At 41.5% G+C, this 27,364-nt stretch overlaps 1 protein-coding gene across 5 annotated transcripts in view; it reads left to right on the top strand.

Moving 5' to 3' along the window:
- Positions 1-27,364, top strand: part of PCDH15 (protocadherin related 15) — a 904,280-nt gene that overhangs the window by 569,805 nt on the left and 307,111 nt on the right. For all 5 annotated transcript variants that reach the window (XR_007245346.1, XM_048507034.1, XM_048507035.1 and 2 more), the window contains 2 exons: positions 5,917-6,077; positions 13,855-14,010. Coding sequence is in view for 4 of the 5 variants with exons in the window: in XM_048507034.1 (XP_048362991.1) it covers positions 5,917-6,077; positions 13,855-14,010 (317 nt within the window). In the remaining variant the exon portion in view is untranslated. The remainder of the gene's footprint in view (positions 1-5,916; positions 6,078-13,854; positions 14,011-27,364) is intronic.

Raw genomic sequence — 27,364 nt, forward strand, 5'->3', positions numbered from 1 at the left:
GCCACCACTTGCCTCAGTCACCTAGGGGGCGCATTCGACCATCCCTTCCCTTCTGCAACCGCACCCATTAGCCTCTGCTCACCCATAGCCTCACCACAGCCCTAGCTGTCCCAGCCTGCCACCTTGACTGCCTTGCCAACTCACAATGCCTCACACAGCCCAGGCTTGCCTGACCTGCAATATCCCTCTCTCCCTCCTGTGCCCCCACCCACCAGCCTCTGATCACTTGCTGCCTCATCCAGCCTGTTGCCTCACCAAGCCCAGACTAATCCAGCCTGCCCCTCTGCTGCATGGGAGGGGGGCAGGGGGAGTTTGGAGGCTGGGTGTGGCACCCAGGCCTTGCCCTGGACATTGTTTTGCAGTGGTATGCCACTGAAGGGACAGTTAGGAGGACCTTAATTCATAGGGTAACCATAAGTAAGAAATAATTTGATGGCACCTAACAGACAGAAAGTTGAATATTGTGACACTGAGTTTCAGATTTTTGTAATGCCACCAATTCAAGCAACATGTCTTTGCTTCTCTGAGATGTACTTTATTTCTTGCCATGCTGGCAGTTCACACTAATTAAAGTAGGTTTGTTTTGATTTGTAATGGCAACATTTATTTGCATTTGCTCTTTGCTTTTTACAGATAACCCCCTCCCCCCAAAAAAGCTCTGTCTAAAATGAAACTTAGACCTACAAAAATTAGGAAATACTTATTCCTGCTTGCACTTTTGCTGAAGAACCATTTTGAAACTCTCTTTCTAACCAGAGAGTGTGGTGGTGTTGAATTGTGAAGGGCCCTGTTCTCTTTCCTTTGTGCTGTCTGTTGGATTCAGGTAGAAGTTGCTGTTTCTTTACCGTACCATGGGAAAAATGAAACATAATCCCTGGGGCTCCAAGTAATATAGGATCTTTTTGTTGCTTTTCAAGATCTAAGGAACATAGAAGACAGGCTCAGTTGAGGCCAACCTGGTTCTGCATCCTAATGTGAATCCTGCAAGACAGCTGAGTTCTTCTCCAAACCCAAACAATTGCACATCCTCTGTGGTCCACATTTTGTGCAGTTTCCCAGCATGAAGATGGTTAGATTAAATATCAGTCATCCTTGCTGTGTATTTCTTTAAAAAATATACTTTGGAAAATTCTTAACAGCTGTTTTAGAAAGTAAAGAATGAAAAGAGCTGTTGTAATATAATATACGGGTTTTACGTACACCTTATTGATCGCCTTTGTATTTGCTTGCTTTTAGAAATAAAATTCTGGTACGAAGAGGATAGAAATGAAGTGTCGTATTACTTTTTCAAAGGAGGGTTAGCACATAGCACTCACTTGCTGAAACAACCTAGAATCAAGTAACTAGAGTTTTGCAAAGGATGTACCACTTAGTGTAAAAGGTCAGCTGCCTTCTATAGAGAACAAAGTACAAAGGTTTTCCTCCTTCTGCACCTGGCTGAGTTGTATAGGATGGGCTGGATGAAAAGTCACTGGTGGTGGTGGGGGGGGGGGGGTATGAGATTTGGGGAGGGGAATCTGAAAGAGCCCTGCTGTTCAGTGTGTTCATTGTGACATTAAATGCCTACTTGTTCTTTTCTTCCATCTATCCAAGTAAGAAAGACACCAACTATCTAGACCACCAGAATGAATACTCAATAGATCTGTATCTGAATATATTGGTATCAGAACTGACAACATTTTTGTGCAAAGCATAAGGTCATTTTTAATAAAGACAGGGGTTCTCCTGTGTGCTCCTCTGTATCAGGCTTCATCTAACTGAGCTGTTTTCTTAAAAATCAGAAAATATCTAATATATATTACATTATAAATTTAGAAGCCTAGCTCCAAGCTCAATTTGGTCCTAATGCACTCTTTGTGACCTTATTTGGAATATGATGGGATCAAAATCTAGGGATGTGTACCTGAAAAAAATTCAGTCAGTAATTTTCAGATTTAGATGTCAGAAGTACCAACATTTGATGATAATTGGGTACCCTGGTACTATTTTGCGATTCAGGTTTGAATGTTTCCAGGATTCCAGAATTATTCCATTTCCATTATTCCTTATGGAGTGACTTTGTGGGGCAGTGACTGTTTTTCAGCCAAATGACACCAGAACTGCAGGGAGGCTAGTGCTGCATGTCCTCTAAAGACCTCTCAAATTTCAAATGAATTGGACAAAGGGATCCAAATTTTAAACAAAGTGCCCACCATCCGTCTTACTTGCAGAGTTGTGAATTGGGAGGGGAAAAATGCCTTCTCCTTCACAAAAGCGGAAGGAAAAAAGAGCCAGTCAGAGTTGTAGCTCTTTCAAACCCTGCACCTGGTTTCTTTTTCCCCAGGCTGGGTGAGATTCCTGCCAAGTGGGAGCTGCCTTCCCCAGGCCAGGTAATACCCAATATGATTTAATTCTGAAGGAGAGATGCTACTGCCTGGGAAATTCAGAGAGCGAAGGAAAATATGACAGCTGCTGCTGCACCCAAACATGAAAAACCACATTTTTTTAGGGAGCTGTTTTTCATAATGCCTAACAGACCAATCCGGGGATGGCGCCATTACCACACTGTCTCCAGATTGGATCCAGGCCAGCATGGAAAGGCAGCAAAAATAAGGGGAAAAACCCACCACTGGAGAATCCCCCATAATCTAAAATGGATATTCCACACTTTCAGGTGGCTTAAGTTGAACTTTTGCATTCATAGGCAGAGCTACCATGGAGTGGGGGGGGGGACAAATGCCCCGGGCACAGGTGTGGAGAATCGCTCCCCCATCCCTCCCCTCAGGTCACCTTGGCAGCCTAGAGCAGCCTCCTCTGGCCAGAGCAGGCTGCTCTTTTAACTGTAAAAGGTAAATGAGGCGTGTTTAGGGGGGCAGGGGAGGGTGCCATTTTGCCCCAGGCATTATTTTCCCTTACTATGGCACTGCCTGCATTGGCAGTGTTCTCCGACTAAAAGCCCTGTGAAAGCCAATTAAGGTTGATTCTACCTCTGGGAATGCCTCCAGACTGCCCCCAGCTACACCAGCATGCTATCCTGTGCTGATGGGGTTTGGTAATGGTGACCACTTCCGGGGTTGACTGCTGTGGAGTTGCACAGCACCTGGCCACTCAGGTATTTGCCTCTCCTGCCAGCACGTTTGTGACTTGTTCTGACAAGGTGGGCATCTGCATTGGCAGGAGTCCACATTGATTCCAGGAGTGATTTGTGAAACCATTACAGGTTGACTCAACCTTCCATCCTTCTGAGGTTGGTAAAAAGATTACCTAGGTTGGTGAGGATAAAATATAGGTGGGTGGGGAAGCAGTGGCAAACTACTCCAAAAACATAGTCTGTCTAGTAAACATTGTGAGAGGTGGGCAAGATGGCTTCTGTGAATTTTGCTTCTTTCACATAAGCTAGTACATATTTTTTTTTAACATGCAAGGGGTTCTCTGATATCCTGCACTGCAGGTAGAGTTTGTGTCATGCCCTGTGTGGCCATGAGTCCATCAGTGATATCAGTGTTGGCAGCTCTTCATGTCTTGTTGAGTTCAAAAGAGAGGTTTTTGCAGGAGGGCTCCTCTCCTTAGTATTCTCCTTAGCATTATCATCCATGAGCTGCCAAGGTACAAGGAAAGGACTCTCTCATTTCCTCTCTGTTGTGAACATCTAAAACAGGATCTGTCTGCTGTATTTATTTGTTTGCTCATTCACTACCAGCAATTTCTGCTTATGCACCTTAGCTGATCATTCTTGTTTGCTTCTGACTTATGCGCTCATTGGAATTAGGTGCAAAACAAATGCTAGGTTCTATTAAATATTATGTTGTTGTCCACATAGGAAAAGGCTGATGCTTGAATCTTATCCCAAATGGCCATGAGGCAGTATTTTTATTTTCATCTTATTGAATGTATATCCCAACCCCACCCTTGTTAACCCCCTCAAGGGGAATGCAGCCCAAGAAGAAGAAGAATATATACCCCACCCTTTCCCAACCAAAGAAAGGCTTAGAATAGCTTACAATGTAAAATGCATACAAAAATATACCTCTGTTCATATAAACAATAAAATCCCATGAATTTTAATTACCATCTAGACCCTTTTAATATATCGTATCTTCCTGGTCCTGGAGGAGGAACCAAACAGCCTCAAGCCCACCCAACCTAACAGTCATATAAGGGCTATGGAAAAAGTAGGGAGGCCTGCAAAGATGTAACCGTTGCTGCCACAACCATAGGCTTAGTGGAATATGTCCATCTTACTAGCACTGTAGAATTGAACTAAAATCCCATAGGGTCCAGATATCAATTGACAGAGAGTTCTGGAGGAACCAGGTTTGATTCCCAGCTCTGCCGCCTGAGCTGTGGGGGCTAATCTGGGGAATTCAGATTAGCCTGTACACTCCCACAAATGCCAGCTGGGTAACCTTGGACTAGTCACAGCTTCTCGGAGCTCTCTCAGCCCCACCTACCTCACAGGGTGTTTGTTGTGAGGGGGGAAGGGCAAGGAGATTGTAAGCCACTTTGAGTCTCCTACAGGAGAGAAAGGGGGGATATAAATCCAAACTCCTCCTCCTCCTCCTCCTCCTCCTCCTCTTCTTCTTCTACTTCTACTTCTACTTCTGCTACTACTTCTACTTCTACTTCTGCTACTACTACCAGGCCAAGTCCTGAGCCAAAAACATTCTGATTGAGGATAGTCAGACATTTCTAGGGCCAGGGACAACCAGCAGTTGATTTCCAGCAGAGCACTAAGCCCTCTGAGGGTTACATTGAGAGAGATGGTCTTGTAGATACAACAGTAGCAGACCATTTAGGGCACTGAAGGTTAACACCAAACTTTGATCTTGGTATGGTGCTCAAGTAGGCAAAGTAGTGTGGCTTGACCTTCATCTCTTGTTCAGTTTGAAATGTGGACATTGTGAAAAACGAAGTTGTTTTCCAACAAAGATTGTCCACTTTGTATTTGGAGATAGTGTCTATTGCTGCAATAGTACACAGAGTGAAGTCAGTTTAGAAAATGTCATTCTGTGCTGTATCAAAATCTTATCTATTCCTTTCAGATGTAGGTTATCAAGTTGGCATTTTTGCCTAAGGACAAAAGCAGGCTCTAAGCACCTAAGAAGTTCCAAAATACAAATGAAGGGAAAGGATGTTTAGTAAAGGCAGCATGAAGACTTGAAGTTCATAAATACAATAAAAACTAATGTTTTTAATTGTTTCAAATATGTATAACTGAGTGAGATGAGCAACATGTGTAACAATGAGTAACATCTTTATAGATGAGTACCTTGAATTAAATATTGAAATGTACTGTATTGGAGGAGGTTAAATGTTTTAATCTCACATGTTAGCATTAAGACAGTGGCCTAGAAAGAGTTCTGTCCAAAGTACTTCTTTGAGATTTAATAGCTTGAATACCGTATTTCCCAGTTGTATATAATGCATGCATCTTTGATTTGAATGGGGAATTTGTTCAAGTTGAAATCAACAAACACCATCGAGCTGCAGTAATTTTTTTTCTCCTGCTACTAAGTTGCTAGAAATAATAGGGTGTTCAAGATCGTAAAACAAGGGGGAAATATGAATCTGAAGTTAAGAACAGTTTATGCTGCTGGCGATATGGGATCTTTCAAACTATGAATCCTCTAGATGGTTGTGTTTATATTTACAGAATAATTTTTTCTTCCATTATTCCTGTTAAAATCTTACATCTCTGATTAATTTAACACATATGTTTCTGTTGAGAATATTATCTTCCTATGTTTTATGAACCCATAACATTGGATAATAATCTCTGCTGTCATCGTTTCAAACAGGGCTGCCTATAATTAGCCAATGATGTACACAGGATCGGTGTGACATACGAGCAAACTTGTAATTGCTTTTTGAAAAGGTATATTGCATCTATATATCAGAAACCCTATTTATTTTTATTTATTTTTTGAAAAATTTCAGGTACTATCCTGGTAGACAACATGTTGATCAAAGGTACAGCAAGAGGACCCGATCCCACTATTGAACTCACACTGAAGGACAATGTAGACTACTGGGTTATCTTAGACCCTATCAATCAGAGGCTTTTCCTAAACAGTACTGGACGAATTCTGGACAGAGATGTAAGTTCAATTGCCACCCCCCCCCCCCATTTTTTATTTGGATTAAAGATGGATTTATGAAAATTGTCAGTAACTTCATAACTAATAAATGATTAGCGGAAAGTAAACATTCAGGCCAAGGAAATAAAAATGTTATTGCTATGTTTGATAATGTTCTAGCATATTTTATACATAATATCAGTAGAATATTTTTAAGAAGAAGACTTTGAATTTATATCCCCTCTTTCTCTCCTGTAAGGAGTCTCAGAGTGGCTTACAAACTCCTTATCTTACTCGCCTTGCAACAGATACTTTGTGAAGTAGGTGAGAGGATTAAGAGAGTTCTGAAGAACTGTGACTAACCCAAGGTCACTTAGCAGGCTTCATCTGTAGGAGTGGGAAAACAAATCCAGTTCACCAGATAAGCATCAGCCACTCATATGGAGGAGGTGGAAATCAAATCCAGTTCTCCAAATTACAGTCCATGTGCTCTTAACCACTATACCACGCTAGCTAAGAATTTTAAATTAAAGCATGGTATTTCTTCTGAAGACCATTTTCTTACTTCAAGAATCCATGAACCCAGCTGAGAATTGAAAGCCTGTTCTGACAGCAGCTACAGAGAAAAAGCATAAAGATCTACATAAGTTCTGGATAGGTTTTCACATTACTGAATGCTCTCGTTGACCCTCAATGTACTGTTCTTCTACTGCACCAGATCAGCATACAGAGATCCATTTTTGTATGTGTGGCTATATGCCATTAAAGATTTTGTATTTGTTTGTATTTGTTTGTATGTGTGGCTATGAATTCATTAGGATGAAGATACATTCTGTCATAGTTTATCGTACTGGTACAACTTGAACTGAAAATGCTAGGGAAGAAGCATGTTTTCTATTTCCATAGGATAACAACAAATAAAAACAAAGGTCCTTTGCAGATGCACTATGTAAAGTCAGAAACCTGTAAACCACAGTTATTTCAAACAATTAATAACATAGATCAGTGATCTTCATTGGAACTCATCTTTAACTTTCAGGAGGCAATCTTTGTCCCATTGAGCTGCAAGAATTTGACAGTAAGGTATGTGGTGTCATAGTCTCATGACCAGAAGAAGGAAAACCCAAGGTATAAACTCACCAGGTTATAACTCAAGATCAAGCTTGTGGGCAACAAGTCAAGAGAACCAAGGACAGAAATAAGCTAAACTGAAGTGAGAAACCAACCAAGTGCCAGAACAATGAAGGAATCCTCTCCATTGTCTTCCTTCACTGTCCTGCAGCTCCTCTCATCATGTGTATAGTGAGAGGACTGAGGCATGGTGCACTTGTTCCCTATGCATATACATTAGGAGTAGGTCCTTCAAAAAAGCAGCAGGGAAATATGGTGGAATCATAATGACTCACCATGTAACAGGTGGGACTTTTTCCAACCTGAGGGTTGTAAACTTCTGCTGTAGATTGTTGTCAACCTGAATACTTCTTTCCTTGATCTTCACATCTGCACAGATTGTGATATGCATACCCAGAGCTCTTCAAACCCATAATGAGCAGCATTATCTCCCTACATTTTTTATAGGCACAGAGCTGATGAACTTGGGTGGCATGCAGTCCTCAGCAGTGGAGGGAAATAGTGGATAAATGTGCTTCCTGAAAAAACACCTGAAGAGTGCCTTTCTACGTGAATTTGGAACATTATAGAAAGCGTGTCAAATAAACAAGACATATCTCATGTTGCTGCTGGGCTGTGCAAAGGGCCCCAGGCAGCAACCATTGTTTTTGCCAGTGTTTTCTTAAAAACTTACCTTCTCTCCCGTGCAGCTCTGCAGGAGAGGGTAACCAGCCCTCCAGCCCCAAGGTTTCAGCCATGGCCGCAGGGGCCGGCCCGTCATCCCTGCGGGGCTGCACATGGAGGAAGGTACTTTTTTAAAAAAAGGATATGCCTCCCTGCAGAGACATGTCCACAAGCCACAGCAGCTGCTGCTCGTTTGCACGGGAGCATGCAAATGGCCCCAGGGCTGCACTGGGATCAATTATCCAGGCTGCACTGTATCCCCCGGCCCATGCAAAAAGGGCCCTAGCCTAGCTTCCAAAATCTGACAAAGACAGGTTATACTATATCATTCCACAGCCTAAGCCACTAGTAAGCCATCCTTTAAGTCATTCGTTGCAAATCAGTACTTGATTTGTATACAGATTATTCTCTCCCCCCCATCTTAAAAAGAGTAATTTCATGTCAACATACATGTGATACATTTATTCCTTTCTTGTCACTTGCCATTGCTTTGGTCAAACCAGGTTTGGGTGCTTAATGTAGGCAAGGAGACAATGCAAGGCATGATTCTTAACATCAGGTTTTATTCTTCTGTCAGTTTTATTGTGCCTGCTATACTTTCTCCTCCAACTTTCTTTCTTCCTTAAGATTTGTCAAATGGTTAGTGCCTATCATGGACTTCTATTAGATGATGGCTGTAACATCATCACTGGTCACAAGTGACACACTGCACATGTTCTGCTATGTGCAAAGTGATTTTCCCCCTTACATGAATGATGAGTATGTGTATATTCATTTACACACACACACACACACACACACACACACACACACACACACGGTTGTCTTGAATTGGAAAGCTGGAATAAGCAGACATTACCCCACAGGCAGGTTGCTGCCTCTTCACCCATTAAGTTTCTACAGTTAATAAGTGAAGTGCTAAGACAGACATTGTTCTCATAGCAATTAATTGTCTTCCTCATTTAGCAAAAGATTCCCATGCCTTTTCATGTCCTATTTCCACCTCAAACTCATAAAAGTAAAGTCTTCCTGAATAATACTATTCTGACCTAATTTATGGTTGTTTCTGAGCTGATTTCTCTGAGAAGATAGACAAGCAGGCAGGCTGACAGATAGACAGATGGTAGTAAATTCTGAGGTATATTCAGGTGATTTTACAAGCTGATAATGTACCCATTCCATTTGATTTTTTGTAAAAGCAGCTGTGATGTGAATGTTCACTCCATATGCAACATGCCTGCTAAATAAGGCAAGAGATGTCCTTCCCTCTGGCCAAGCCTGAAGCTTTCTTTCCCTTCTGCCATTCACTTTCTTCATTTCTTATGCTTTCTTTATCTTTTGGGATTTCGGGGCATAGAACACATTCTTGAGTGTATCTGATCTCGTGAAGCCCTGAAGCGTGTAAGTTTTGAAGTTAACAGCCAACTACTAGGTCCTTTCTTTTATTTACTTATTTTTTTAAAAAAATAACCTTATTAAAGTTTTTTTTAAAAAGAGATGGATTTATTCAATGTTCGCTGTTTTTTTTTTCAAAAGTGTATAAGTGAATTTCTGTTGGACTTCAACCATTTGAGATTCTTAGGGAATAAGAAGGCAAACATTCTCCCTAAGTTTAAAGAAGCACTTGGCCAGGAGTAAAGGAAGTAGAATTAAGTAAAGATATACCTTATCCCAATGAATTTTTGGTTACCGTGCCAATTTATGCCATCATATAGTGTGATGTAATAGGCTAATATATAGATTGACAACTGGTTAAAGTGTAGGAAGTTGAGGGTAGGAATAAATGGACAGGCTTCACAACAGAGAATAGTACACCATGGGCTCTTCAAATATTTGTTTAACAGTTGAATCAAAAGACCTCTGTGAAATGAATTCCCATTTATGCAAGTGTGCAAACTGCTGTCTCAGCACATGTATATCTTAATTTTTATAATCTGGGGGTGGTGGAAGATGAAGTCAGTGAACATATTTTGCAGTAAAGAAAGGAGAATATGTTGACAGAAACTCTCGTGCAGTCAGAACAGATAGGACTGTCTGTGTATTTGGATATCCAGTTAAACTGTGTGTGTGTTTTGTGTCATTATGTCACATCCAACTAATGGTGATCCTTTGAATTAATGGCCTCCAAAACATCCTATTCGTTATCTGCAAGTCTTGCAAACTGAGGGCTGTGGCTTGATTTATTGAGCCAATCATCTCAAGTTGGATCTTCTTTTTTAACTACCATTTTCAAATGTTCCCAACATTATTGTCTTTTCCAATGAGCCTTGTCTTCTCACATTCTGTTGATTATCTGACCAAAGGAGCTTTGACTCTCAAATGATTATACCCTAAAAATATTTGTGGTGTCTAAGGTGCTACTGGACTTGAATCCAGCTGTTCTACTGCAGGCTCTCTGAAATTGTCTTCACCATGACATAAAATATGATAGCCTCAGTTTAGTCTTTTTAGCTTCTAAAGAGAACTCAGGTTTGATTTGATCTATTTGTCTTTTTGGTGGTGCACAGAATCCATAAAACTCTCCTCCCATACCACATTTCAAATCTGACGAAGGAAAATTTGTGTCTCTTAAATGCTGATGCTCTAAAAACCTTGTGGGCTTCTGAAGTGCTACTGGGTTTGAACCTAGCTGTCTCAAATCCAGTTTAATAATTTAATATCGCAGAGCATGTTAATTTTATTGCCAGCATCATCCAGATTTAAATAATAACCATATCCTTGAAAATGTGCTGCATATGGCCACAGTCTATGTAGGGATTCTTATCCAGTTCTTTAGGTTGTCTTATATATGTTTTCCATGTTGTACATTTTGAATAATGTTTTACAAATTTCCCCAAAATATTATATGGGAGTTTTCAGAGCTCTCCAATGTCTTTCACTTCTTTTATTAGGAAAATTGAAGGGTGGGAAGTCATTGAGGGAACTAGTTTCCTCCCACCTGATTTTCTCTGGGCTTTCACGTCTCTATTCATGGGGTATATTTGTTTAATTATTTATTTATTCAGTTTTGAGACCACTCTCCTTTGCTTGCACAGGCTTGCAATTTAACTTACAATATATTTAAGAAGGAGCCACGTGGCGTAGTGGTTAAGTGCTTGCACTGCCACTCACATGGTGAGGTCAGGAGTTCGAGCCTCCTGCGGGTCAGATATCGTGGCAGCTGGCTCATAGTCAGCTCAGCCATCCATCCATTCCTTGGTCGGTAAATGAGTACCTAGCTCATAGCTAGAGTGTAAAGAATAGCCGGGGAAAGCAATGGCAAACTACCCCACAAAAATGGCTTGCTTATAAAATCATTGCTCGCAGTGGTATACCAGGGTTGGACACAACTGAAGGGGAAACTACTTTTTTACTATATTTAAGATCTTAACATCAAAGGAAGAAGAAAATGATAGCACTAAAAATACTGGAAAATGTATTTATATAGTCCTGAAAGATAAATTTTGGTTGCTAAACAGGAGTCTAAGGTCCAGGACCTCCAGGATGCCATTCGTACAAATGCTACCTGTTTCATGCTTAAGGCCAGCTAGAGCGGTGGCCATTAGGGGCAGTGGCATATCAACAGAAAATGGAGCCTGGGGCAAGAACTGAGTTTTCTGTCCCCCATGGGCAGCCACCCACCCCCACCTTCTCACATTCATGCCCCCCCATCCTGCTAGTTTGTACCCCACCCCCTTCTTAGCCCATGGGCCTGGCCTGCATCTGTGCCAACCCACTTTTGCCCATCCTCCCCTGCAGTTTTTGACTCAGGTGGAGGACCTTGCCTTGGACTCGCTGCACAGCCTGATGTTGAGGGGCTCTTGTGACTCATGTCCAAGCCACCTGCCCATGTGCCACCCACTGCCAAGGCCCCCACAGCTGGGTCATTCATCGGCATGCTGCCAGATGCTGACATGGGATCTACAATTACTGAATAGGATCTACTTGTTTGGGAGCAGAATAATTCTAAATACCACTTATTGGGGAAGACTTTGGACTCTATAGCTGTAGGCCATGCCAGCTTATGGTTAGCCATTGTGAAAAACTGAATGCCGGTTTAAAGGGACCATTAGTCTGGTCTAGCCGGACTCTTTATGCTCTTGCTAGCAGTAAAGTCCATTGTATGAACAAATACACTGGGCTCTAGAAAACTGCTGATGGGGTAACAGTGCCCTCTTGGGGGGGGGGACAACCCTTTCTGCCTTTCCTCCCCCTTAAGCCCAGCATCACTGAAATGAGCTTGGGGGGGCGGGGTTTACCAAAGGGCAGGTAAAAAAAATAAACATTCCTAATCAAGACCTTCCACAGTCCAAAACATTGCAATCTATTTGACCATTTCTGGAGATCGGCAGTTCTAGGCTTGGAAATTCCTGGAGATTTGGCGGTGGAGCCAGGGGAGGGACATCTGTTGGATGGACCCCACATTGCAATGCTGTCATTGTTTCCAAGAGAACTGCCCTCTGTTATAAGTTATAATTCCAAGAGATCTCCAGGTCCCACCTGCAGGTTGTCATCTCTGCACACCACAGAAAGCACTCCCACTCACTTGCCATCCTTCACCTTCTCTAACTCTATATATGTCCCTTGGGTGGAAGCAGCCTGGTGGGAGGTAGCAGTGGCTTCCAACTTGCCCTACTGGAGGGCAATCTTCTGGGCCAATCTTGCAACTGCTGTGCTGTGTTGAGCAAGGCACTGGGCACCAGCTGGGGCTTGGCCTCAGCTGTGCTGAGGAGTGAAAGATGGAAAGTGCCAAGCAGCCATTCTCCTGAGTTGGCAACAAACCCTCCACATTCTCTGAAGATGGGGCAGCAGCTGATCAACATAAGAGGCAGGTGGACAACGTCAGCTGTGAAGCAGCCTTTTTTCCAAGAGGCATTTCCCCAGACTGCCCTTCCTTGGCACAATCACTAACCGCTTTTTCTGCCTCCCCCTCAGCTGCAAGTGCAAATAATTGTGGAAAAACTATGGGGGCAGCGCAGCCCTGCAGAGGGGTGCCAGGCCCTGCGTGATAGTTTCATTCCTGTGAGAGAGTGCGGAGACAGATCCCCTGCTCTCTCCTCAGGAGCTGCCATTTTAGTTTAGTGTTTTACCCATTCTGTGTAGAAAAACCTCATCCCCAAGTCATGTGTGTGGTAATTGGGTGGAACTGAATTGTGTGTAGCGATTGGCCAGAAGTGAATTGTTGCCACCACACCCGGACTTTATATATACTGATGGTTTAATCTTGAGTTTTTAAAAAACATCTGATATGGACACCTTGACAAACTGTGATTTATTAGGAACCTAAAAACTTATAAAGCTGCATGATGATGAGTCACAAGATATATTCCAGAAACAGAGAAACTGTTAGTTTTGTCAATATTTTATTTCCTTCTTTGAAACAGGCAGGAATTAAGTGTGAGAGGTCCATATTTGTAATGAACATAGCCAATGTCTATGATTCATATGTCCTGGCCATGAAGAAATTACATTCTGTATTTATATATATTATATATATAGCTATATATATTTGTTTGTGTGTATATGGATGTTATTATCAGCTCCAGTGTGGCTTAAACGGAAACTGAAATACAGGTGCCAGGTTTGTTTCTAATTTTATGTGGTGATTTACTGCACCAATGAGCTTAATCCCCAGTTTTCAAAGAGTTTTTAGACCAACTTTTCCAAATAGGGCTGAAATTGATTTCATGCATTTTAAGTTTGTATTATTTATGCGATATGTCACAAGATCTTCCAAAAGCATATAGAAATAGTTTTATCACTATTTTACTTCATTCTTGAAATGCGCACTATAATCTGATGAAGTCCTGGTGAATAATATTTTGTTTTTACCCTTTCTACAGAAATGTTGCAGCTCTAGGTAGTGCCTGTCTTGTACTTGAAAAGTTGCCCAGTCGGTTGGTGTAACCAGATAACAAATGTAACCATCAATGTATTAAATGACTTTGTGTTAAAAGTATGCTTTGCACATCCAGAGGTTACTTAAAAATAATTGTGTTTTTATCTTCTACCCCCTTCTTTATAGCCACCAATGTCCATTCAGTCTATTGTGGTCCAAGTCCAGTGCATTAACAGAAAAGTAGGAACTATTATCTACCATGAAGTTCGGATTGTGGTGAGGGACAGAAATGATAACTCTCCCCAGTTCCAGCAGCAGCAGTACTATGTAGCAGTAAACGAGGTTAGCTTCTAATTTATTTATTTACTCTCTCTTCTTGTATTAAAATGTCTTCTTGTTGTATGACTAATGTGTTGAACATTTATTTGTTTCTGCTTTGTACATTGAGCTTGAACTTTCTGTGTATTTGATATAATATGTCATGTTGAGCCGAATCACTTAAGAAAACAAATTATGCTTTTAATTAAATTCACGAATAAACAATACCTAGCCAGCACAGAATTTTGAAAAAGTGAATGGATGAGAGTGTATGTATGTTTGAAAAAGAAAGGATGAGAAAGAGAGACAGAAATTGCTTTAGTATACTGCCATGAGAATTCAAAAAACAAACAAAACAAACTCTACTAAAAGGGAACTGTGCATAATATTTCCGTAACATAACAAAAACAGAATAACAAAAATCAAATATACTACTAAGAACAACCGTATTTTCAGATTAGTGAGGGATTGTCTTGGCAGCAAACTTCTAAAAAAATATTTTTCTTTCTGATGGCCATTTTTTTTTTAAAAAAAGGTTTTCTTTCTTGGCAACCTGTCTGACATTTAACAATAACTCCATTTTATACTGTACCTGCCAGCTCACGGTAGAGGTTCTCTACTTCTTTCTAGCTGTACCTGCATCATTGCAACATCAAAAAGCCATTGTAAGCAGGGTCTTTGTGGTCAGTCACATATGCAATATTACCTTCGTATTGTACTTCGTAGTGTACTAAATATAGATGCATGGAAATAGATACCATATATACTTGAGTATAAACTGACTTTTTTCAGCCCCCCTCAGCTTATACTCGAGCATATACGCTAGTATATGTGATTGAGAGCCTGCAGCCAGGGAAGGAGGAGGCTGGTAAGCAGGCAGGCAGGCAGCCAGCTGGGCGGGGCGGGGGGGGAGGCTTCTCTACCTGGGACTGCTCTCTGTGATCGTGAGATGGACGCCTTACAGGATCTGCTGCCAGCCCAGACAGAGCCAGAACAGCGCCAGAGGCAAGGGCAGCTGCTAGGACCCGGAGGGGGGGAATTGGAAGAGGAGGCAGGGAGGAGGTGGCCTGCTGGGCGGGGGTGGATTTTGCAAAATGCAGTTTTGCATTGTGGTCTGGGGTGCGTGCAAAACACGGTTTGCAGTGTGTGTGTGTGGTGGGGAAAAGCTAGTTGTGCCCCTCCCTCCTTGCAGATTTACGTTGCGTTTTTGCATTTTGTGCATTTTGTAGAAGGCCCCCAGTTTGCATTGCATTGTGCACATGTGGAAAGACCGGCTTCTTTTGCCTGGGGAAAAATAGGGAAGGGTGTATGGGTGCAATTGGAGTCTTGCATCATTGGTGATTCTCATTGGATGCAAAAGGAAGCACGACTAATTTGATCACTGGGAGTCCCCTATTGTTTGTTTCCAGCTTGGGGAGGAACAAATTCTGTGAGTCTATGATTCTCTTAACAAGTCTATGATTTTATTAACAAGACACATTTAGTGATACAGAGATTACAGAATATGATCCTATCACAATAAACTGTGCAAATCATTTATCCAAATCAGAATCTGCTGCAGGCTTGGCTCTGGCTCTGTTTCCTTATCACAGTAGATTATAATTTATGACAATTTGTGTGTATTCAAGGCTGATCATGAGGCTTTATGGTGAACCATGTGTTTTGATGCTCTGTTGCTTCAGTCACAAAGTACTTGTTAATAGATTCTTTCTGGAGCCTTGTTTTTAGATTTCCCTGTTCCCTCACAGTTCTGTTTCTTCTGTCAGTTGGTGGCTTGGAGTTAATTGGAAGCTGCTGCTTTTTTGTCTTTAATCTGCAAGGCAATGTTTTCCTGTTCTTCCTTGATACCAATTTACATGCTGCAAAAAGATGATATAAGAACATGAGTGCAGCTTTTGCAGTTAGGGGTCAATTCTTTGCAAAATGTCAATTTCCATGCCATTCAAGTTTAGCTGTTTTCAGATTAAGAAAGAGATGGAAGTGTACAGTTGAGCAAGATGTAAGCTAGTGTGGTGCCGTAGCAATTTATTTTGCTACATTTGTACCCCACCTTTGTGCCATGTGGAACCCAAAGTGTGGAACCCAACATTGTTCTCCAGTCTGCCATTTTATCCTCACAACAGCTCTGTGAGGTAGATTTGAAATTTACCAGTAGCTGCTACATTTCCCACCCTTGGCTTATACTCAATAAGTTTTCCCAGTTTTTTTGTGGCAACATTAGGTGCCTCGGCTTTTATTCGGGTCGGCTTATACTCAAGTATATATGGTACTTAAATTTAACTGAGTTTAAGGGTAAAACTCTGCATTACTTTGGAGATCTATGATCAGATTTTTCAGAGTGTAGCATATGCTTAAAAAGGAACTGAAGGTAGCTAGATTGGGACTACGACATTAGGTGCGGAGCGGTGTGTGGCAGACAGGAGACTGTCCTGCCTCTGAAGGGCAAAACAGCCACTCAGCTGAGCCAATGGGTGTGCTACTGCAGCATCCAATCACCTTTCAGAAAGTGGCTGGACTGCTGAAGGGAAGTATAGAAGGAGAACATCTCTGGCTCGGGAGAGGGCAGTGATAGCTTCGGGTGTGCTTCACAAAACAGCAGGGAGTCAAAAGGATAGCTGTGTCTGGTAGCTATCACCCGGTACCTATTTTAATAATAGATAGATAGCACCTATTTTAATTCATCCATTTAATAATAGATAGAATTTGAGCTCTAAAATGGCATTTTCTGTTATTTGTTTCTTTTAAATACATCTATCATATAACTCCATAATCTTCATTGCTTTTGTGAACCCCAAATGATATTAAATCCTCCCTGTGTGCTTTCTTACTATTGAGATGGATGTTATCTTTAACTTTTAACTGGATCTTTCAGTCCTGTAAAATCAGTTAAGATTGTCTTATGGTATTTTTTTTACCCAGGATGCCATTTACAAGAACAGAGATGTCCGATACTTTATAAAAGTTTTCATTCTGAAAATGTTCAGGAATTTGGTCATGGCTGTTATGTCAATTTTCTTTATTCTTTTCTTTAATCATTTTTCAAAACTGAACTGAATCATTCCCTCTAGTTGTTCTATTAATTTTTCTTAACACACACCACTGTCAAAGATATGTCATTTTCAATCTTGGTTTTAAAATTTCTTTTTAAATATATATTATACTTGGATGCTGGTGTATGAACAAGAAGATAGAATGCTAAAAATAAGTAGAATATAACTAAAGGAATAAGGAAATATAACTAAAAGGAGTAATTGATAGTTAACTTTTAGTAATACAAAGTAATTAAAGGATGTGCTGCCACATTTTGACATACCAAAGAGGATTGAAAGACATACAGGATTATTGTATCAAATTGTGACCAATATATACAGTAGGCCCTTTCCGCACGGGCGATTTGCAGTGGTCCGGTGACAGCAAAAACACCATCCTGGCCGCCCAGGAGTGGCATGAAGCCGCTCCTATTAACCTTGCGAAACTAGCAAGGTTTTTCTAAAGCACAGTCTTCCCGTCAGCGTGGTACAAACAGCACCAGTGGGAAGACGCTGCTTTCCCCCTCCCCTCCACTCACCATCCTGTCCGTCATCGCTATGGAGGGCTGCAGAGCCCCGCCCACACTGCCCTCCGGTCCCTGCAGCCCTCCAGAGTGACAAAGGATGGGACCGTGAGTGGAGGGGGGGCACCTCTCCAGCTGAGGGGGAAGTGCTGGCCGCTCACACGCTAGATTATGCTGGCGGAGGCTCGGATCCACACATGTGCGGAAAGGGCCGTAGATTGGACAGCCTCTATTTTTTTACCCCAGAACATGGGTTGGTGTAATTGACAGGAAGCTGACCTACTCCGAAAGAAAAATCAGCCACTCAGATGAGCCCATAGATGCTGCTTCAGCATCCAGTCACCATTGGATAGGAGGATGAAATGTTGGAGGGAACACAGGAAGAGAGAGAGAGTTGAGTTCTGCCTCAGGGAGAGAGCTTAAATCTGGCTCAGGAAAAACAGCAGACAATGTGAAGAGTATCTGCCTGGTAATGTGGCAGAGTGGTTTAGCTCTATCTCTGGGAGAAAACAGAGTACCCTGTTGTTAGGCCTGTCTCTGTGGATGAATGGACCTGGTACAGTTGACCCGGGTTCTGGAAAAAGGACTGGGTGGTGTGCATGGAATCCTGTGTGTCCAACCTAGTTGCATGTCAATAAAAGTTTGTTCGTATCTGAAAGCATTGTAGAAAAGTTTCTCTGAAGGCATAGCCAGTTTAAACTTCTGTGCTTCAACAGGTTTCTACTTTGTCTACCTAAAGACCTGTGCTGCCAGTTTGTTCTTTTAAGGAAAACAGAGGCCCCTTCTGCACATGCAGAATAATGTACTTTCAATCCACTTTCAATATTACGCTTTTTTCAGCGGCTGGATTTTGCGCAGTAGCGAAATAGCAAAGGAAATCCGCTTGCAGGCATTTGTGAAATTAGATTGAAGGTACGTGTCTACAACCAATGTGCGGAATGGTCCACAGTCCACTCTCCCTTTGTGGTATCCCACCTAAGGTTTGGCATTTCCCTTCTTAGGAGAATGGGGGAGTTAATAAGCACTGGGCAACCTGTCTTTGGCCCACTCCACACGGGCCTTAAGACCAGTTGTGCATCAGCATACTTGATGCCAGTGTACCCCTGGGGCCATTTGCATGCTTCTGTGTGTGTGGCCCCAGACACGCCACTTTTTTTAAACTTACCTCCTCTTCCCTGCATAGCTCTGAGGAGATGAGGGGACACACTTCCATGGCCATGGTGATGCCTCAGGGGTCAGGGGCCAGGAGGCATGCCCTTCGTCCCCGCAGAGCTATGCAGGGAAGAAGAGGTAAGTTTTTAAAAAGTGGTTCACCAAAAAACAGTGCCTTCCACCGAGTGCCATTCGCTTGGCACCAGGTAGATGCCGCTGTTTTTGAAAAGACTCACTCACTGAGCGAGTCTCATAAACAGCGGCTCGTGGGAAAAAGTGCGGTGCTGCCTTGTTCAGGAGGCAGCAGCCATGCGAACAGCACCCCCGGGATGGTGTTTTTGCCGTTCTAGGGGTGCTGTTTATGGCCCATGCAGAAGCCGCCTTAGATTGCTAGAAGGTTGCATGAATTCTAATAGGTCACAAATTGTATGCAAATAAACATCTTCTTAAGCATGGTTGATGAGTTTTATGCTGGGACTGCTGCTTAACTTAGCATGGGTTTGATTAACGCTGACTTTATTTGAAGGATCAATATGATTAGCAAATGTACATACAAAATAAAATGAAACTGCAAACGTTCCGGGAATACAAGTAGAGCCACACTTTGTCATAATGGGTAAGAGTTAAAAGGAGAGAAGCAGAGATGATAAATAGTTCAGAAGGATGTCATATGAGGACAAGTTAAGTGCACTTGCTTTGTTTAGTTTAAAGAATAGAAGACGTAGGTGAGGCTGCGAAGAAATCGCTTATATTGATATGCTTTAAATAGTCCATTGGATCATTGGTTCTTCTGTAGTTGCAAGATTTTTATTATGATGAGTTAGCTCTGAAGGTCAATGAATCCATTACAGGTCTGTACAGCCATAAATCCTAGTATGTCTCAATGCCAGCTTTAGCCAACCATGGTATGTTTTGGGTAATAACTGCTTGAGGAAATCATTACAAAATTCACTGATCTTTCATTTTCAGATAAAGTATTTTGTTGATGTAATGTTTAAATCTCCCTCTGTGCTCAGAAATACGGTGCTTTACTGATTCAGTTGCTTCCTATCCCAATAAGGGCAAGATTGAATATAGCGTATGCTGCCTTTGTTTTGTGTATTCAAACATAGCAGTAAAGAAGAAGCTGCTAATATTTTTGTTAATAATATACTTATAATTTTGGAAAATTGTGTTCATTTTGAACCCATTTTGAGAAGCGTACCCTAAATTTAGTACCATTTAAAGTTGTATTGTCTAAAACAATTTGCATCAGTTCTGCTGATAATTATACTTTACAGTGAGTTTTCTTCACTTCCGAAGTAATTACACTTTTTCCCCCCTTATGGTACTGAAATAATTAATCTCAGTTGGTGTACATTGTCAGATGCATATTAGTATGCAATAATTACCTGTAAATCTTATTATGTTCTGCAATGTGGGTCCTCAATGGCAAATTACATTCTTTTTTTTCAAAAAAAAATTCTCTTTTAATAAGCCATAACTGAAGAATTCATTTTCAGAATAGGTCATGAAAGTAATGAATGCATCCAATGGAAATTAGATTAATTTAATACGTAAATTACTGAAGTGCATTTCTAAAGCTTAAGCATTCCATATGTAGATAAGGTTCTTTTTTATTTAGAACACATCAGCTTTCCTGTGAGAGGCAAGAAATCTTTGTCTTACAGTTAAGCAGTAGATTTCTGTGGACTACATTATACAGCCACTCATACCTCTTGGAAATAGTCACCCTGGCTGAGCGGCCATCTCATTTTTCTTTGGGATCTTGCAGTTGAAAGAACTAAGCTACTTCTTTTTTAACAAGATTTTTATTAATTTTTTTCATATATAATTGACAAACAGAAGTTCAAATATAGAAAAGGAAAGAAAAAAATACAGCTACCCATAAGCTGTATATGTATTGACACTCTATGTATTGACAGAGGTGTCAAACTGAGGCCCTCCAGATGTTCATGGACTACGATTCCCAGCAGCCCCTGCTAGCTTGGCCAACACATTGGATCTCAAAGTTACAGTACTAATATCAATCAGAGAGAACATTGCATAGTTTTAAAATTCATTATCTTCTAACCTTTAGTTCTAAAACAGAAATAATAGTTCTAAAACAGCAGTTTCTTATATCTTAATCATTAACAAATTTGTATTATTGTTATTAGTATTATTCTTACATAATCAGTTCAGCCTCAGATAAGAAATACACTTCCCAATTCTCATCAAACTCTTGTTTTGACCATCTGTTTACAATATTTGTTAATTTAGCCATTGTAGCATATTCTCTAACTTTGTCTTCCCAGAGTTCTGTGTTAAGATCTCTTTTAGTTTTTTAGCAGGATGCAACTATTATCCTCGCAGCTGTTAATAAGTGCCAACATAGTTCATCATGGTTCTTTGGAAGATTTTCAGGCAAAATGCATTAAGCAACTTCTTTTTAGTGCAGAGTACCATTTTAAAAGGTAAACTCTCCAAGTTTTCTTTATGTTGAGCAACTTCTCCCTTACTAATTTCCAGTCCCTAGATATTAAACATAAGCAGAGGTGGGATACGACCAGTTCTCACCACTTCTCTAGAAGTGGTTACTAATTTTTTCTGAGTGCCGAGAAGGGGTTACTAAAGCAACCTCCCTGCCCAATAGGAATTGGAGGTGCATGTGTGCGGCGGCGCCACTGTTTGAATCCCACCACCATCAGAACCTGTTATTAAAATGTTTGGATCCCACCACTGGACATAAGTTGCCTGATGCTTTGGTAGTTTAATAGCTGTACAACTGGGATTTTTTGCTGTGGGGTGAAATCCTGTTCCCTCATTGGCTTCTGATGGCAGTCAATTTCCTAGTCTCATACAAATGGAGAGTGTAGAGAAATATGACTAGCACAACAGTTTATTAAACAAAGAAAGGATTCATTATGATAACCACATTATAAATGAAATGCACAGTCAATACTTGTGAGCATTTCCAACACAAATCAAAGGGCACAATTAATAAACTAAAATTGTCAAAAATCAAAGAATCGTAATGTGGTTGTTTGAAGAGAGGTTGCTTCATTAGCCTTTTCGATTCCTCAATGGATTCCAGTAACTTCTGATTGGATATACTCTAACAGACAGAACCTGTAAACTGCTTAATGTGATGTTGTTCCTGATTTTTATTTCAAAGTAATTGTAATAATCAGCATGGAAAATAAACCAAAGTACTGAAGTAGTACCAAGTGAAGTGAAAATGGCAGTGTGGGATTTCTCTGCTTTCCCTCCTCCTGCTGCAGCTTACTAAGCTACCAAATTCTGCATCTGGGGGCCCTCAAAAACCGTGTGGGGGCAAAAAGGGGAGTGTAGTACAAAAAAGTAAAAAAAAACCCTAAAATTGTCCTCCTCAAATCTACCAATGGAAGTGCCAGCACACCAGCAGAATGGCATTTTTGGATTCAACCCAAAGCAATGTTATAATCAATGTATTAAACTACCCTTTTTTCCCCAACGGGCTTTTAACATAATGTGTCACTTTTCTTGGATATTCTGGCAGAAAGTCACTGAGATCTTTGAAACTGCAGCTATTCTTCAGCTTTTCATATCTCAATATGAATCGGGGATCAGGCGGTATATAAATTGAAAAAATAAATAAAATAAATAAATAAAAATAATCAAAGTAAAAAAAAATTCCTTCCACCCATGAATACTCTACAAGATAAGAAAACAGATTTGTATCCACAGAGCATGACTTCCCCCTCTTCCAGCAAAACCTCATCTCTGAAATGCTTTTCCTTTTGGAAGACCATTTTGAGATGTGGCAGCAGCAGGGAGGCAAGAATGTGCTATGACCCGCTCTGAGCCCTGTGGGGATAGGGTGGTTTATAAATAAAATAAATACAATAATAAAATTAATAAATATCATGCTGTAAGGGCAAAAATTCTACTATCGGTTAAATGCTCCAAATATTTAGTCTTCTGGGTGGCATATTCTAAGGAAGCTATAATGAAACTGGACTGGGTTCAGAGGGGAGAAACAGAGTTGGCAAGGGATTCGATAAACAAGCCCTAAGAGGAATCTCTGGCCCTTTCTGCACGGGCATTTTATGGTGCCTTGGGGACGGCAAAAACGCCATCCCCAGGGAGCCATTCGCACAGGGGGTGCAGCTGCTTCGCAGCCGTGCCGCCCTCGCGTCGCCCGACCAGTGCGTAGCCGGCATTTCCCAACCTTGCTTGGGGAGCGAGGTTGTTTGGAAATGCCGGCTTGGAGCCGCTGCCATGCGAATGGCAGCGGCTCCAAGGCGCCCTCCCCCCCACTCCCACCCGTCACTTCCCTGGCCCCTGGCCCTCTGGCGCGTCGCCGAGGCCTGGGGACACGCCCCCCTGCCCTGCGACGCTCAAGCAGGCACGCAGGGCCGGGGGGGCATGTCTCCAGGCCTCAGCGACGTGCCGGAGGGCCAGGGACAAGCCGGGTCGGCCGGGCGACGGCGCTCTGCTGCGCCGTCGTCCCAGCCGGTTCTGGGACCGTCCATGCGGACGGTCCCAGTGTTGTCGGGTCGGCATGGATTACGCCGATCCAACCCCTTCTGCCTCCATGCGGAAGGGGCCTCTGAAAGAATCGAGGTATGTTTCTTGGTGACCTTTCAGACATAATTCAGTATTGTTTGCCAGATATCTTCTGTAGTAGTAAGGACTGGCTAGAATCTTTGGCCACAGTTCCATTGACCTGAGTGTATTTTGGTGTACTTTTAACATTTTTTTCTCCATTGAAAGTTAAAATGATTGTACTTTTTATTAAGAAAAAAAGCAAAATTATCAAAATTTTCATGAAGTAGTCAACTTCAAGACTCCAACAGTGACTTTGTAAGCAGGTCTGTTCAGAATCCTACTTGTATCTATTCAGTGAGGCTTGCTCCCAAGAAAGCATTCCTGAGTTTGTGATGTCAAACAGTTTACTTAGACAATAGTGGACAGTTATAATATGGCAGCAACTGTCTCTGATGTCACTGTCAATCAGTGCACGTAGGGATGGAACTATTACTAGTTTATCTGCTATGATGTCACAGAGGAGCCAATTTGCTGAGTCAGACTTTGGGGTCCTCAGAATTTGGTTGTACTCACCACCGATACTTTGTCAAATCAAACTACCCATCGTGGGCTCCAAATAATCTCATGAATGCAAATCAGTTGAGCAATTTTGAGCCTTTGGGTGAGAAAAGATATTTCTTATCAACTATATGCAGTGGTGAAAATTTCCTACTGTCCTCTAAGTGACTTCCGTTAGCTTCATTGAAGTTAATGCTCACTAATTATAATCCATGCAGTTTTGCAGCACTTTTTTAGATTGGCTGTTTGCTGTAGGCTCACTGTGGCAGGAGCGACAGCATCAGGTACACTGTAGAGATGAGAGAGGGGCTGTTAACATCATGGCCCCCTATTCCCACATCTCTGTTTGCCACTCCACCACCAAGAGATGAGCCAAGACCCACGCTCTAAACAAAGCCATCTTTCTGTATTGTTTTAATGTACATCAGTTATAGGATCGTTTTAATCAGCCTTGAAATTTGATGGATCAAAAGGTAAGGCGGTGATGCTTTAAAATAAATAATATACATTCCTACATTTGTTAATTCTAAGAACATTACTTGACCCATTTTTCTGTGCTGGCCTGAGATAGCTTGGATATAGCTAAATAAATTCCATGTAATTGCACAGAATCAGTTTGCGTTTAGATAATAAGCGATCTTTGGTATTTGGTTGTTAGACTCTATCCATCAATACCCTGATCAGGCTGGTAGTTGAAGGGAGAATATGAACAGGTTTTTTTCCCTATACTCCACTGTTCTACAAAGAATCGCTCATTTTATTCCTCCCCCCCCTCCCAATAGTGATGAGTATAGAGAGCCTCTGGGTTCTCCTCCACCCTTGTTTTCTATTTTTTGAACAGCTTTGCCTAATATTCTCTGTGCTAGGAAAAGGGCAACAGTTCATGTGCTATTTTACAGTATACTGTCAGAAGGAAATTGGTAGGAAGGCAATTTTGTGTGACAAAGGATGTCATAAGACCGTTCCATATATCTATAGCTCTATGTCAGTTTTGTCATCTCAAGACTGATTATTAAAATATAGTGGTTGTTTATTATAGCATACAGTAAAACATGAAATAATTGATGCAGCAGTGCTATGTGCTGTAGAGAATCCATTATTTTTCATTAAACAATAGCTGTTACAATGTGTATTTGGGTCAGAACTAGTTTAACTTTTCTTCAAGTTCATAGCAAATGTGAGAAGAAATCTCACAGAAAACTCATTACATCAGTTAGCTGTTCCGCTCCTTTTCTTGAATTTTTTTTTTCAGTATTTCATGTATATAACATAAAATATTATCTTAGGCCCTTTCTGCATTGGCCAATTAAACTGGGATAACACTGGTATAAAACCCGGGTTGGGGGGAACTTCGCACAGATCCCAATCCTAACGTGGATCCATTCCACATTTCCCCCCCAACCTGGGTTATTTGAGAATCGCGATTTCTGTGTATCTTTTGTTTTAATGTGCCTATGAGATAGCAGCTCCATGTAGTAAATAGTATGAGATATTTTAACTATATTTGCCCTCTTTTAAGGAGTTTATACTGGAAAGAGTTAGAAGTACTCACAAGTTTGGCTCATCTAATGGAGTTTCAAGTGGCCCTACCTGAAACTGCAACTATGATTTTACCATACAATAGGGATAGACACTTGTGGGGTGGGGGGGGGGGGATTTCTATTTTTCACATTTGGACTTCTGGAATGGTTTCAGTACTGGTGTTCCTGATTATTTTGGTCTCCAAGGATGTTTCAAAATTCAGATTTGGGTTTTTATTTTTTTCCCCAGAATTGCAAACATTTGGGGAATTATTATTCTTTATGGGACAACAATTTCCTCTGTCCAGCCCTGGCAAGGTGCTCTCAGGAGGGTTTTCCTGCCAAAACCTTTAATAGCCTCTGTGAGTTCTCACAGAGCAGTTTCCCACTGTTAACATTGAGGTAGCATAGTCTGATTTTACCACCTTTGTTTAAAATAAAAACTAATAATAGCAACTAAAAGAATAATAAACTGCTCTATAATGACAGAGAAATGTATTATGTATATCAAAGATTGATATCCCTTTTCTTTTCCTGTCAGTCTCCTGAAATTAAGGCACAAGAGACTTTGCACTTCTAAAAATAGATAAACAAGCAAAAGTTTTGATTTACAAGAGGTTGGTAAAGTTTTACACACACACACACACACACACATACATATAAATGTATATAATGTAATGTCTCCAGTGTGGGTCTTTCCCTGAGAACCTCAAACTGTCAGCCATGAGTCATCTTTTAAGTGTGTTGATTTTAAACCAGGGACAGAGTACAGAAGGCTTTATCTGCCTCTTCCAGTCTATCTTTCTCAGAGTTTCCTGGACATAGCCAGATAATGGAGTATTTCACTTTTTACAACCATTCCACCTGCTCTGACAGAAAATGGAAGTCAAACACCAAGTTCTCCACTTAGACTTCTCTCTGTGCTCTCATTCATAAAGACTCCACCCAAACATTCTATGCTCTGACTGTAGAAGACTCTCAAGTTCTCCCCACCAAACCCCATAGAGTTCCATTTAACCCTTTCAGCCCTCAACATTCTACTTGCCTGAATGTGCCTAATGCCGCTTCTGCACGGCCTAAAAACAGCGCCCTAGGGGCGGTAAAACACTGTCCTTGGGGCGCTGTTCACATAGCTGCCACTGCTTCAGTGCAGTGCAGCAGCACTGTGCTCATCCCCCCCAAAAATGGCATGAAAACGCTGCTTTTGAAACACGCTCTGTGAGCTTGTTTTTTGGAAAGCAGCATCTTCCCACCAGTGCCGTGCAAAGTGCTCTGGCATGAGGACGCAGCATTCAGTATACCTTGTCTTCCCTCCAAGGCTCCAGAGGGAGAAGTGACATGCCCACGCTGCCCTCCAACCCCCATGAGTCAGAGGGTAACGTGGGCATGTCACTTCCTCCCTCTGGAGCCTCGGAGGGATGACAAGGTAAACAAAAGGTACAGACCGGAGACAGCTCCATGTGGATACACTGCAGCTTCAGGGCCGCCTGCACAAGACAGTGTGAACAGTTCCGTGGCTCCACCAGCATTAATTATGCCAGTAGACAACTTCTTCTTCCACAGTGCAGAAATGGCCTAAGTGTCTGTATTCATGACAAAGGCCCCTTCCACACATGCAGAATAATGTGTTTTCAAATCACTTTCACAACTGTTTGCAAGTGGATTTTGCTATTCCGCACAGCTTCAAAGAGCATTGAAAGCAGTTTGAAAGTGCATTATTCTGCATGTGCGGAATGAGCCAAAGACTCTTCTCAGGGAGGTGGTGGCTGTTTCTCAAACAGATGAAACCCGTTTCTTCCAACATTCCTGGAAGCCTAGTCTGGCCTATCTATAAAAGACCCCCAAATTCAAGTAAACTAGATCAAGGGTTTAATTCTACAGATCCCTGAACAAGGTACTCCCTAGCCTTCCCACGTGTCTTTCTTGTGTCATGTGGAGTTAAATTCCATGCTTCTTACAAGGAAAAAAAAGTCAACAGCCAAGCATGCAAGAGCATCAATTGGCCAAAAGTTTTGAAATTCAAAGAGAACCAGAAAGCCCAACAGCAGAATGAACTAGATGAACCCATCAATACCATGGGCTG

Source organism: Sphaerodactylus townsendi, linkage group LG08, assembly GCF_021028975.2.
Source record: "Sphaerodactylus townsendi isolate TG3544 linkage group LG08, MPM_Stown_v2.3, whole genome shotgun sequence".
In the NCBI taxonomy this organism is placed as follows: Eukaryota; Metazoa; Chordata; class Lepidosauria; order Squamata; family Sphaerodactylidae; genus Sphaerodactylus; species Sphaerodactylus townsendi.